The 13,268-nt window shown below is 39.8% G+C and overlaps 1 protein-coding gene across 11 annotated transcripts in view; it reads right to left on the reverse strand.

Moving 5' to 3' along the window:
- The window catches only part of HECW1 (HECT, C2 and WW domain containing E3 ubiquitin protein ligase 1), a 263,523-nt gene that overhangs the window by 39,877 nt on the left and 210,378 nt on the right, over positions 1–13,268 (reverse strand). For all 11 annotated transcript variants that reach the window (XM_080578352.1, XM_080578347.1, XM_080578351.1 and 8 more), the window contains 6 exons: positions 8,088–8,193; positions 7,788–7,884; positions 5,822–5,905; positions 4,671–4,780; positions 2,339–2,459; positions 810–923 (listed from right to left, as the gene is read on the reverse strand). In XM_080578352.1, the coding sequence (XP_080434478.1) occupies positions 810–923; positions 2,339–2,459; positions 4,671–4,780; positions 5,822–5,905; positions 7,788–7,884; positions 8,088–8,193 (632 nt within the window). The remainder of the gene's footprint in view (positions 1–809; positions 924–2,338; positions 2,460–4,670; positions 4,781–5,821; positions 5,906–7,787; positions 7,885–8,087; positions 8,194–13,268) is intronic.

Genomic DNA, 13,268 nt, shown 5'->3' on the forward strand with positions numbered 1-13,268 from the left:
CTATTAGAAAATATGATTTCAAGCCTCTGTTATATGGAACACTGGAAACGCGCACAATGTTTTTCTCCATTATAAAAGGATATGGATTAAGCCTTGATTACAATGTAGCTCTTGGGGTGAGATGGGATGGCTTTGAAAGGTTCTGTTTAGATTTAGAAACAAAAAGTCAGTGGCTTGCTTATCATACATACATTGTTCTGGAGTTTGTAGGGCTGGCAGAAAGTCTCCTGAGAACATGCTTTCTCAAGAGATTTCTATTGCTTTCAGCTTCCAACTGGGTGAATTAAACAGTTATGACTAATCTTTTAACAGCATTCATGCTTCGCACTTCAGCCAGAAACAAGAGGTCCACATATGGGCAACAAATGATCATTAGATGGCATGCAAAGCAAAATTTTTTTGAACCAAAACCAGATTCATTTTGAAGAGGAAGAGTAACAAAAGGGGTAAAGGCCTGGTCTGTAATTATAGTTATGAGAGTGCTTCAGTGTGTAACCATGGGCTTTTAGTTCAATTTTGCCTTCCATCTAGTCAAAACATTCATGGCGACAAGGTGACATCAGATTTCACCGCTTAAATTGTCACTTTGAGACATCTAGATGGAAGACGCTGCAGGAAAGTGAAGCATTTTTGCTATTTTGATATTTTAACAAACATTTGAGCTAATTAAAATAGACCATTTGCTCAGAGGTAAAACGAGAACTAAAGTAAAAACAATACGTAACAAGAGGCTCAGCCTTAGTCAACTCTGTAAGTGTTTTGCAACATAACAGCTACTTCAAAACTGAGAGCATTTAGTGGTTCCCTACCCTTCCTCGCCAACAAACGTGACGTAGAGTTTGTTCCGCTGGAGCTCCTTGCGTGAATATGCCATTACCTGGTTGAAGGTGCCTTCCAGCAAGTGATCACGCCGTATAATTAACCTGCAAAGGGAGGCAGAAATAGAGATCTGATGATTCAGTCTGGTGTGAGTCTGTAAGCCTGAAGGTAAACAAGAGCTGGTAAAGAGAGACTCAGTCTCGAAGAAGTCAAATAAAGTTGTGTCCGCTGGTGCACAGCTACTTGACCAGTACGGGTTTTCAGTGAGTTGCTTCATTAAGCTTTCCTGTATGCCTCAAAGGTGAATTTCTTCACAAAGCTGTGATTAGGTTCAAAGTGTTGCTCTACTGCTAACACCCTCTGCTCTCTTTAACACCTCTACACTCAAATTTGGATAGTGGAGGGGGCTGCCAGTTTCCTGCGTATATAAGGTCACAGCATTCTGGGATTGGCCTCAAACACTTCCCGGATTTAATCCAGTGAATGTGCATGGAATTACTGCTTCTGCAGCAGGGTAAACAAAAGGAGTATCAGCCTCTCCTTGTACAACACACCTCTCACTCCCCTGCCAGCCTCTAAAACAACTTAATGAATAGTGCATTTAAACACCATCTGTGTTAAGAAATCTTTCTTGTTCATATGTCATAGACGCTTTAAGACAGACATACTGAAATGTACTTTGTGTATGTCTCGAACCCACTTAGCAGGACACTGAAAGGCATAACCAACAGCAAGGACTCCCAACCTCTGTAAGAATATTTTGATGATGACGTTTGCCTGGAATAAATTGCTTGGTTTCAGGTTTTTTTTCCCCACAACAGATGTGATTTGGTAAGAAGCCAAAGTGATGCATAAATTCAACCAGATGCCCAGGAAATACCTAAGAAACTTATAGTCCTTTAGCCAAGTAGGATGACTCAATCAAGCACAAGAAGGTGCAGAGTTGCAAGCCAACTACTAAGCTGTCTGGGAAGCCAAGTCCACAACCAAGTGACAGAGATCCCCAAAATAGGTGAAGACAGGCAGAAATCTTGCTAGTTCAAATCCAACAGGGCTAACAGCATAACCAACTACTGAAAGTTAAAACTGCATGGGATGGGATAACTTCTATAAGGTCATACTCTGGTCCCAAGTTATATTAATATGTAGATACAAAGGATTTGGAGTTACTATATCATTACAATGAGATAGATGGTAATAATGTCTAGTTAATTACCATGGACATTTGCCTGTATGGATGATTTTCCTACTAGTGAATTATAGGTAATAATACCAACATTCCTGTTAAATAGGTAGGTAAGAGAGTATGAATCTGTAAGACATAAAACTTCCCCAAAAATTTCTTGAAGGTCACTCTTTTGAAGGATACACTCTTATCTGATCCTGATGGTTCACACGTGAAATACAATCTCTGGTGTGTTTCCCACTTCCTATCAGTGTCTTCGTTCATTCATTGATAATGATGAAAGACAATGCTACAACACATTAGACTATTTGACTGACTTGTCATAATACTCACTTAATTTTACCTGGACCTTGCCCATATCCTTTGGCTTCAAGTTTTCGATAGAAATTGCGTAGCTTGGCTTCAAAGTCCCTCCTGTATGGAGAGGGTGCTCTTGCACTTGCTCGCTGCAGTCCTGGTGGGAAAATGAACAGCATTCTGAGATATAAGGGCTTTATATTCTTCCAAATCATGCAGCTGATGTTTCCAGACACAACTCACTAACAACACTTTAGGAACTTTTTACAGGTATATTTAGGGGTTTTGTGCACTCAGTATTAATTTTGGTCTACCTGGTTTTAATGGAGTTTTAAGATCCTACAATTCAGTGATTCTGATGACTTCCAGTGTCTATATCTTCTTCACTAAGAGAACTGTTAAACTGTCCTTGTGTGTGCCTTTGTGTTACCTGAGCCTTTAACTGTCATTGGTCTGAATGGAAATTCAAGTATCAGAAAGGCATGAGAAAGAGTGACATGCGTAACTCCCACTCATGTTCATTGGTATTTAGGTTTTCTTTCCTTTTTGCACTTTTAAGAGATCTCTCTCCTCTGCATAGTATAGGAGATGCCCTTACTTAGCAGGATTAAACCTCTGGAGCTCAAAGCAGTGCTTCTATCTGGAGCCTAGCACCCCAGCCAAACTGGGAATCAGGTTTCCCAGAGTTAATCTGACTGTATATTAAACACTTCCAGCCATCAACACAAAAACCCTTTGTGGCACTGAGAAGGATTTATGTCAGCAAGAAATGCTACATTTTCCTATTATGATTCACATATACAGCAGATTTGCAGCAATTTGGGACCTGTTTTGTTTTGAAATCTGCATTTTCAAGTGGCTGATTAGTCCTTTTATATGAAGCAGTGCCATGCCATAAAGCGTCAAAGAATGGATCCATGAAATCCCATTTCCCTTTCTCATTAGAGAAGACAATATAAACAAGCTCTTTTATGAGAAATCTGGCAGAAAATCCTCCATATGAAGGCAAAAAAAAAAACACACAAAAACCACCCCACATTTAGTGGGAGCACAAAGTATCATGATTGCCAGTAGGGAAAGATGTTAGTAATAATCTCTGCTGGTAAAGCAGAAAGGAGTATTTACATGCTGTGTGAAGAGAATCCCTCAGGACACTTCTTTTCTTTTGTTAGATTTTTTGTGCCCCATGACATAAGAGAATGTTTTTTTTCATGGGCTATGGAACCAGTGGCAGAAATAAGCAAGCAGACAGCATGTTTCCAGAAATTATTTGCCCTTCTTGTCTTTTCACCAGAACACATAAAGACCAGTGCAGTTCTGTAAGCCATGCTCTTGCCAAATACTTATATTTTGTCTTGCAGGAGGCTTGTTTATGATCTGTCCTGATGCAGAGGAGAGGAACTGTATTTACAATGCTGTTCAAACTCATTAATGACAACTGGACATTCTGACAAAACAGTTCTTCTGTAGACAAAGGCTGAGCATTTAGCTTCTTCACATTAAAAAAAAAAATAAATCGATCTTTACATAGCCACCTCTCAGATTTGGACATCTCTTGTCCATTAATTTTGTTTGAAACCAGGTAATTTAAATGAATGCTTTAAAATCTCAGCCAAAAATTGATTTCTTCAGATCACATTTCTGTCTATTTCTCTCAAAATGACCACTGGACACAGCTATGCAGCAAGACTGCGGTGGGGGTTGTATATCTTGGCAAAAGGGAGACATTAGCTCCTTGAATTTCTATAGCATAAACAATAACTACAGAGACATACCACAGCTGGAAATAACCTTCTCAGACAGCATGTCGTTCTGGAAAAAATGTCTCCTTTCAAACCTAAGTTAATGGTCTCAATACAGGAGGTCAGACTAGATGATCAAGATGATCCCCTCAGGTCTTAAAATAGATGGGTCTTGAGAAGAGGTGAAGTATTTGGAGCACAAAGTGGAGGTGAGTTAACTTTATAGGAGTACTGGAAATATTGCAATAAACCTTTGATTTGGAAGTTGCTCTTTGCTCCTGTCACATAACATAAATGTGCTTCCATGTGAGAGTTACGCTTGGACTACACTATTCTTTTCCTACCCTAATCCTTCCCAACCATATGAAAAGCAGTAAAATACGTTCCTCCATATGGGAAATTTTTGATCTCTCTGTTCTAAATACTGTTAACATTTCAACAGACATGTAACAGCAATGACAACTGATCCAGAAAAGAAGCAGCTTGGGTCAGATTTGGAATGGGCACTGGAATTTGTAGGTTATGCTGGCTCTCAGTGTGTTCCTTTTCCTCAATCTGTTCCTTCCTATTTATCAGGAGAAATACCACAACTGCAAGATTTTGTATTATTCTCCCCATCCCCTTACCTGGAGAATTTTGGGGTGATGAGCAGGGTGAGCAGCGAGGAGAGAAACTGTAACCAGGATGGAAAGCGGCCTGCAGTGGTATGTAGGACATAATATCTTCTTCAAAAAGGCTGCATGTAAAAAGTGATATAAAGAAGTTTGCTTCACATTCATCACATGAAGGAATGTAAACATGCAGTATATTGCAAGTCTGCTGCAGTTGTAAGTCTGGGAAAATCTCTGAATTGTTGGATTTGTAAAACCACAGGTTTCCCAAATGAAGCATGGTCACCAGCAACAAAGAAGAACACAATAAATTTTATTAGACATTTCATGCTAAGATGGTGCCTCAATTTACTGATAGAATGTCATGATCTGAGACTATGTGGTAAACGTGGACAACTTCTACAATTTAGAACTGAGAAACAAAGACACGCACATCTGTCTTACAGGTTGTTTTTCTTTGGTCATGTGTTTGGTCATGTATACCTCAGCTCTGTGACCGTTCAGGTGAAGCTGATGGGAATAACTTCTCACACTAGGTAGTGCTATGCAGCATACCCAAACCTGCTGGGTAATGCAACATTTTCCATGTAAGCCCAGGAAAATACAAAGAGGTTCTTAACTGTGCTAAACAAAAGCAGTTAGGGCTTAAAGACTAAGCTCCCAAGTCCCAGTAAAAGCAAAGCCTTATCTACATTATCCAAACAACATTCACTGTACCTCAAGGTTTCATTAGTGGGACATAGCCCTGCATATCTGGGCTGCACCACTGTGGTAAAACTAGCAATTTCATGAGCAGTTATATTATTTACTTGTATTTTAAAAGAAAATATTTTATTTTTCCTTTTGAATAAAGGAAATAAGATTTTTTTTTCCGTTAAAAGGAAACATATTAACATTTTATCTGCTACTTGATGGTAACAGCTCTATTGATTGAGCTGGCTGGGGATGGAGTTTACTTCACTGATGGAGGCTGCCTTCCAGGAAGTAAGAACTGACTGACATATGTTGGCTGAATTATTTTGGGTGACGATCACCAGCCATGAATCTATTCTAATTATAAATGGCCTAGAAGATTTAATAAATCTTTCCAATTATGCTAAGAAAGAGCCAGCCAACTTCTCTGGTACTGTAAGTAACAATATTAAGTTTTTGAACAAATTGATTACCTCAGCAGAATTACTAAATCTGCATCACAGGACAACTTTTCAAGCCCATGTGTACCCTCTGTCCGAATGTAATGGATCTTCTCCCTGAAAGATAAATATTATTGACAAGTGTAGAAAGGAAAAAAGAAAAGGAAGAAAACATGCCATGATCAAGGCATGAGATACATATAAAATAATTATTCCTTGGTATTTTGCCAGTTCCCGTTTCTCTCTTTACAAAAATAGAAGACATCTTAACTGCCTGGTTCATTCTCTAAACTCACTAACAAAGTGGTAAAAAATAATCTAAATATATCATTCAGTTGCCTGATCTTAAAGCAAGAGAAATTATACCATATGTTACAAAACAGAATAATTCTTAGTTTTCCAAGCTCATGTATAGCATTATAGCTACTGTCAGTGACAGACTTTGTGTTTAAGGCTACAACTAACATATCACCTTTTGTTAACAGAATTTCACGTAATACCACTCGCTTTACTTTTACTTGCCGGTTCTAGCTGGCAAATAGCACTTTAACATGTACTTGATATTGGTTGATAACAGAAGTTACATGGTGCATGTATAGAATCATACATTTTGCTGCTTCAAGTGAATGCTAACAAGGACAGGAAGCATAAGATAGGATCCTATTAACAGATTAGGACCTTGGAAAATACAGAGATATACCCCAATGTGCAAGTGTGTTTCTAAAGCACCGCAGAATCCAAGAATATTTATTGTATTATCAAGTCAAAGGGTTCTACCTCAAGTCAAGGATGTACTTTAGAACCTTGCTGGCTGGGGCTGTAGTTTTGCAGATTCAAGCCCTGTAAAAGATGGACATTTGTCTCCTAGGAGTTTACTTAAGGTCTGCTATATGAGCATTAGATGGTAGCTTGGGATTAATCCTAACCTAAGCTATAATCAAAGCAATGACCTGGAGGCAAAGGGCTCGATATCCTGTTACAAATCTCATTACGCACTGGCTAAGCTGTCTAGTCCCTATCGCTAGTCAATTTTGTTCTCTGCTCAAAAGGAGATAAAAGCATCATCTGTTCTCTGAGAAATGAGAATTCAAATTACAGCTGAGGAGAAAAACAGTCTGGAATAATTTGATGGTGAAGATAAAAATTTCTTAGTTACAGAAATGTACATCTTGAATACAGGCAGCAGTTTTCATTTTCTCTTCTTTTTATTTGCATGTACTAATTTTTCCAGGAAGCAAGCCTAATCCTTACACCCAAAGAACCTTTGTCTGGCCCTCATGTGTAAATAACAAGTCAAGAGGGCTATCTGCAGAAACTGCACTGCAGGATCTTGAAGGCTTTTCTGTTGCTCCTCCTTCCCTTTTTTACCGGCCCCCAGCTGCACTTGTTACTGCACAGGGCAAACTAACCCTTGGGCCAAACTCTTAGCTGGTGCACAACGGCATTGCTGAGACTAACATCAACTCAGGTTCTAGGCCAAAACAATTAATTTAACCTTTGGAATTAGAACAAATTTTAAATCATATTGGCTTTGGTTATGGTCTTTTTTTTTTTTTTTTTTTAACACCTAGTAGAAAAGGAATGGGCATAAGAAAAAGAACGTTATAATTTAATTACTTTGGAAAGGACTACCATTAAGTCATGAGAATAAAGACAGGAGTATAATCTACTTCACAACGTTCCTATTTCTTCATAAAATCTAGGGTGACTATGTCCATGGCATGTGTGTAGATCCAAACACAAGGTAAAATCCTGGTTCTGCTGAAGTTACTGGGGTTTTGCTGCTCAATTCCATCAAAACATTATTTTAACCCTATCTTCTGAAAAGCAAGGTGATTAACCGTAGGTGAAGACAGTTTTTGCTATTCAATAACATTTACTGACAGGTCTGCATAGGACTTAAGTTCATCTTTCTTACTACAGTTACCAGAATTTGCTTTTTACACTACAAGAAATCATTTCTGGAACTCGGCGTCAGCAGTCTGGAACAAAGCAGTACCTGAGTGCATGGTTTCTGGCCAAGCTGGGCTGACGCTCCTGCAGCATCTCAAAAATGTTGGGTTGGCGTAGAAATGCAACAATCTTGTCATTGTAAGCTGGAAAAGCAAAAAAGTGATACAGAGGCTTTATTTAGCACTGTGGGGGCCTTCTGGACGTCACTGTGACTATGTAGGGGCACGCTGACTGCACTGCTAATTGAGGCACAGGACAACGTGAAGCATTGCATGTGGTTGATGAGTAGATCTAAAAAGTATCTTTGTGAGCACTGCTTTGAAAAGAAAAGGGAAACTTGGCTTACCCAGAGGTAATGTCTCATGATGATGCTGGTTTCGAATAGCTGTTACAAGACTATTGCCTGGTCTGGCCAACAGAGTAACTCCTCTGTTCCGAGAGACTTCAGAGGCCTACAACAATGGAAGAAAGGGAAAGAATGGGCAAACTGGCAGTTGGCAGCACATCAGTTGGTAAGAATGATTCTGATCTTGTTTTTGTTTTTTTTTTTTTCGAATGGCCCATGATGCTGACTGACTAAAGGACAGAAAGTTTGCATGAAAATTATAGCTTTACACTTCAGCCAGCTGAAGAGTCAAGTAATGATGTGTTCCTCATACCTAGGTAGAGCACAGGTCAAAGAAGGGCCATATCATCCTAAAGGAGGGCTGCCTAACTTGCATGACCAGAAATAAATGTTGAATCCTATATACTGAATAAAGAACATAATCTGAAAAGTAGATAAAAGGAGAAGTAAAGAGGAAATTTATCACCATTACTTAATTAAGACACTTAATTTGAAGAATAACACTGTCCTAAATACACTACCTAGAGGAGGGATTCATGTCAAGAAGGCAGATACAATAGAAGGTGGGAAAACACCTAGATATAAGGATACAAGACAAACAATGAGGTCTGGCAATGTCTTCAGTAAATCATTGTTTTCTGGGTAACTGCATGCGGGCTTGGGCAAACTGAAGGGAACCCACCCCTCACACATGTGTGTTCCTCCAGAATATGGCCTCAGGGAAGCCAACAGAGAAGCACCACTACAAAATTGGTGCAAACACACCCTATATGAGGACAAGATGTGCACGAATTCCAACTGCCATTCTACTGGGCAGATGGTGGCTTCCTCCTCATGGCACAAATTGTAGTACTTGGCAACCAGTTCAGGAAGAAATTGCCCCAACTCCAATATTTTAAATGCTTAGCTCTGCATCCAAGCAAATAGTGCCAATCCATTTTCAGTGCTATGGCCAAATGCCAAGTCTTCCAACTGGATACAAATGAAAATTGAGAAGCTAAATGTGACTGGCAAGTTGCCTTTGGAGCACATAAAGCATAAGAAGTTTATGTGTAACAAGATGCCAGTGAATGCACTTGATACGCATCAATACGCAGGTTAAACAATGAAAAATCTTAATGATGCTAATTAAATGTACTCTAATTGAAAACACAAAACTTGTGAAAGTGCATGGTGAACATTTTGCTCTATGATTCAGTTATGATTTTGCTTGTACCCATTTTATATTGTTATACATCTGCTGACTACAGAGAGTTATCCCAGTATCAGGGAGAACAGTCAAGCCTGCAGTACTTAATGGACCGATGTGCTAATCTTGGTCCAATCCTTCTCACCTTTAAAAACAGGCAATTTATGACTGAACTTTCAGGCAGGTCATACACAATGTACTAACTGCAACAGCAATGAATGCCACTGGGATTGATGCAATTTAAGCAGCATATACATTTTTGTCAAAAGCTGCATAAATGTAATGAAAGCGTTGGCTGTGAAAATAGTGTCTCCTCTCCAACCCTGTTAAGGAACAGCTTTGAGGTGTACTCTCTCTGCTCTCACTGGCTTGCACTCTAAGTCTTGTCCTAAAGCCATTATAAGACACAAGGCCCTCTGTTCTGGGCTAAATCTCACCTTCTCCCTTTGTCTCCTTACACCCCCATGGGCCAGCTGACACTGCAAATTTAGCTCAAGCAGCTTTTGCCTTGTCACCCAGGCATCCACACTGACAGGAACCATGTGCTCTTCACGGCATTCACTCTTTGCTATGGAAGAAGGAGGAGGTGTAGGAACAAGGGGTCCCCTATAAACCATTGCCACAGTGGGCATGGAGCCTTTCCGGGCACAGCTGTTCCTGGGCTGTCTTTGGCAGCGTAGTGAGGGCCACACTCTGGCCTGCCCTGTGGTCAGCTGTTAGCAAGGATGTGCAAGCAAGGATGTGCAGGATGTGTTAGCAAGGATATGCAGGACGACTGCACATCCTAAGGTATCACATTGTGCTCAGCTTCTCCACTTTCATGGAGCTCCAGAGGTCAGGCGAGGAGGCCTCTCCCCAGGCCCTTGTAGAATCAGCTTGTGTGTGAGGGCTGACAGGGGGTGAGCCTGTTTTTAAGGGTGATCTCTGACTCATGTGTGACAAATAGAAATCCTGCACCCCTGTTGCTACACCCAGATATACTGACTAGAAGGTAGGAAGGGGGGAAGGGAGGGATAACAGAGGTATTAAACCCTTGTCTCCCACAAAAATGAGCACGCTTGACACATGACGACTGCAGAGTACTTCTGCCCAGCTTGGGGCTGAATCCTCCCCTTGCTCATGTAAACTAGTTTTTTTGTTTTGTTTTGTTTTCTTTTGTTTTCTTTTGGCCAGCCTACCAGTGCTGTCAGTTTGTGTGTCTGAAGACATTCTCCTGAAGCAGGAATTTTGAAAGGAAATGTGGCTAGAGCTCACGAAGGAAAACCTCCACTCCCCGCTTCCATTTCCTACTCCGGTTTAACAGTTAAAGTTGACTGGATTGTAAGAACCCAGTTCTGTACGCACCTGAACAGAATAAATTGTGTGGTGCTGTACTTCTCTTCATCACCATCATTAGATGTTGCTAATGCTACGTTTGGATCCTAGTCTTTGCACATTTACAACTCTGAACAATTTTTCTCTGGCAAAACAACTGGAAAATTCCCAGCCGTCTATTTACTATTTACCTTCCATTTTGCTAATACTCCTCTTTCTAATCTTTTAGCTAATACAGTACAATTGACTGCTTCAATTCAGTGTTTAATTACAAACGCCTTGCCTGTCCTGACTTTCTAATTGAATCATTTAATTTAGATTAGCACAGTATTCTTGTATTAAAAAAAAAAAAAAAAAAAAAAAGAGTGACCCCTCTAATGACTTAGTGACCTGGTTCACCTAGTGCAGGGTGATCTGACAGATTTATAGACACAGTTTAACAGCTTAGCATTGATTCTGGGATGTTGCGACTGGAGTGGGGAGTCCAAACCTACCACAGGAGCCTTCCAATGATAAAATACTGTTTCCCAGATTTTATATCACTGCTGGATTTGAGAGGCTCCTGCATATTTGAGTCCTTCCACTTGCTTTCTGTGGTTTGGGTCAGTAAAGAGATTTATATACTGCTACATCCTCATACATCTTGTCTTTCCTACTAATCAGAAACTCTTGATGCTCAGTTATGGATACCTGCTTCTTTCTTTTTTGTCTTTAAAATGTTTACCCTTTCATCGTACTTTGTGACTTCCATTGGAGAAGGAAAGTCCCTGAGAGTGAGTGGAAGGTTTTTTTCAAAAATCAGGTAACCAAAAGTAGCATCAACTTTCCTTTCTAAAATATTGATTCCCTTAAAAAAGTAGCATTTTTGTCCATAACATATTATGCCATTTAATATCAAGAATCTACACAGGTGGACATTAAAAGCGTTTACAGAGGTAATTAATTTAGGAGAATACTTCAACATAGAGAAAAGCATAAACACTACAGAATAATTTATGAAGTAGATGCTTTCCTGGAAGAGGGAAATGGGGTATTATTATACACATAATTTTTCTAATTAAAACAAAACAAAACAAAACAAAAAACAACTACAGCCGACCCACCACATACCGATTAAGTTAAAAAGACAGTTTGAATCTCTGCTTGACCTGTTAATAGTTGGATAAACTTTGAATAAGAGGACTTGGAAAACAACAGCTAGCCTTCTACAGCAAAGCTGTGCGATTGTTATCTCCGTTCTTTACTGAGAATAGATTTTAAATGCCATAAAGCAAAGAAAACTGACATATTTGAGGAAACTTATTTGCATGTTTTAATTTCATGAAGCAGTCTTAAAACTATATATGAAATACTAAAACTGAATTCTTTAGTAGTGATGCAAGGTATTCTATTTACTATATTGACTAGGCAAGATTAGTCACAAGGATTTATAGGATTCATGGATGTCATGGAAGGCAGAGCAGGTGATCACCATTTGTTACTTGATCGCAACAACCTACCTATTGCACTATACCTAGACAAGGAGATCAAGAACATGATGGTTAGACAAAACGGACTTTTGCATGGAATATATCCTCCAGAAAAGGACTATGTTTTGGCCTGAAATTATGAAGAAATGGGGACACAATAACCATGTAAATCATTAGTTCCTATGGTTAACTCTTCTCACTGTGTTTAAATAATCTTGCCTTATTTCAGTTGAATTCGTTTGATTTTACTTCCAACACTTAGTTTTTGCAATGCCTGTTCTCTGCTGAATAAAATAATCCTTTACTTCTATTCACTTTCTAAGAATTCCAGACATTGCATTTTCTTTTTGTCTGCTGCTGAGCACTGAGACCATAATTTCTTAGACCTGTAATCATTTCTTCATGATGATTCAGTTCAAAGCCATTGCTGATTGTGTGAACCTGGGTTATTTCTTTTTTCCACTTTGGGCTAATATGCCTATGATTTTTATCTGCTATTTCCTCAGCTGATCACTCAGTGTCACAAAGTCCCTGGGAGGTCCACACAAACACTCTGATGACCCGTTTTGGCACTTGGGCAGGATGTCAGTTGTGTGTGTGCAAAGACAGGGAGGAAAGTTTTGCCTTTCGTTGTCCTAGCTCTTTTCTATGCCCTCTCTGGCACCCACAAGAAATCTGAAGCTGCACCACTCTGCTCTTCGTCATGCTCACTTGGCATCTGTGCATAATATTCAAGACTGGTGGTCACCTTTGTTGGTCCTTCATACCACCCTGGTGACAGATTCCAGAGGCCACACCACCTGCTCAACAAAGAAACCAACTGGAGCGCAGACAGCTGACACATGGCCAGGACAAAGCCCCATTTGTGTCCCGACAGACATGATTTATATTTATATACAGACATCTAAATATACTTGGAAGAAATGGAATGGAACATGCATTTCTTGATAAATGGGACAAGTTGCAAAGGGTTGAATCTTTTCCTTGTAAACGGTGGGCTTTCGGGCACTGATCCAAAGTCCTTGGAAACCAATGGGAGTGCTTCCAGTGGAAGGGCTGATACTCCCAAAGGGGAAGCTACTGGCTGTGACAAAGGTGCATAAGTGCCATGGAACCTGGGCCACCAAGACAGGGAGAGGAGGGTGCCAACACTGATGGCTGCATAGACGGAAGGCCCTGTGTCATTGGTTGATCATGCCAAACCAGTGG

Source organism: Anser brachyrhynchus (assembly GCF_964034855.1).
Source record: "Anser brachyrhynchus genome assembly, chromosome: 2".
Taxonomy (NCBI): domain Eukaryota; kingdom Metazoa; phylum Chordata; class Aves; order Anseriformes; family Anatidae; genus Anser; species Anser brachyrhynchus.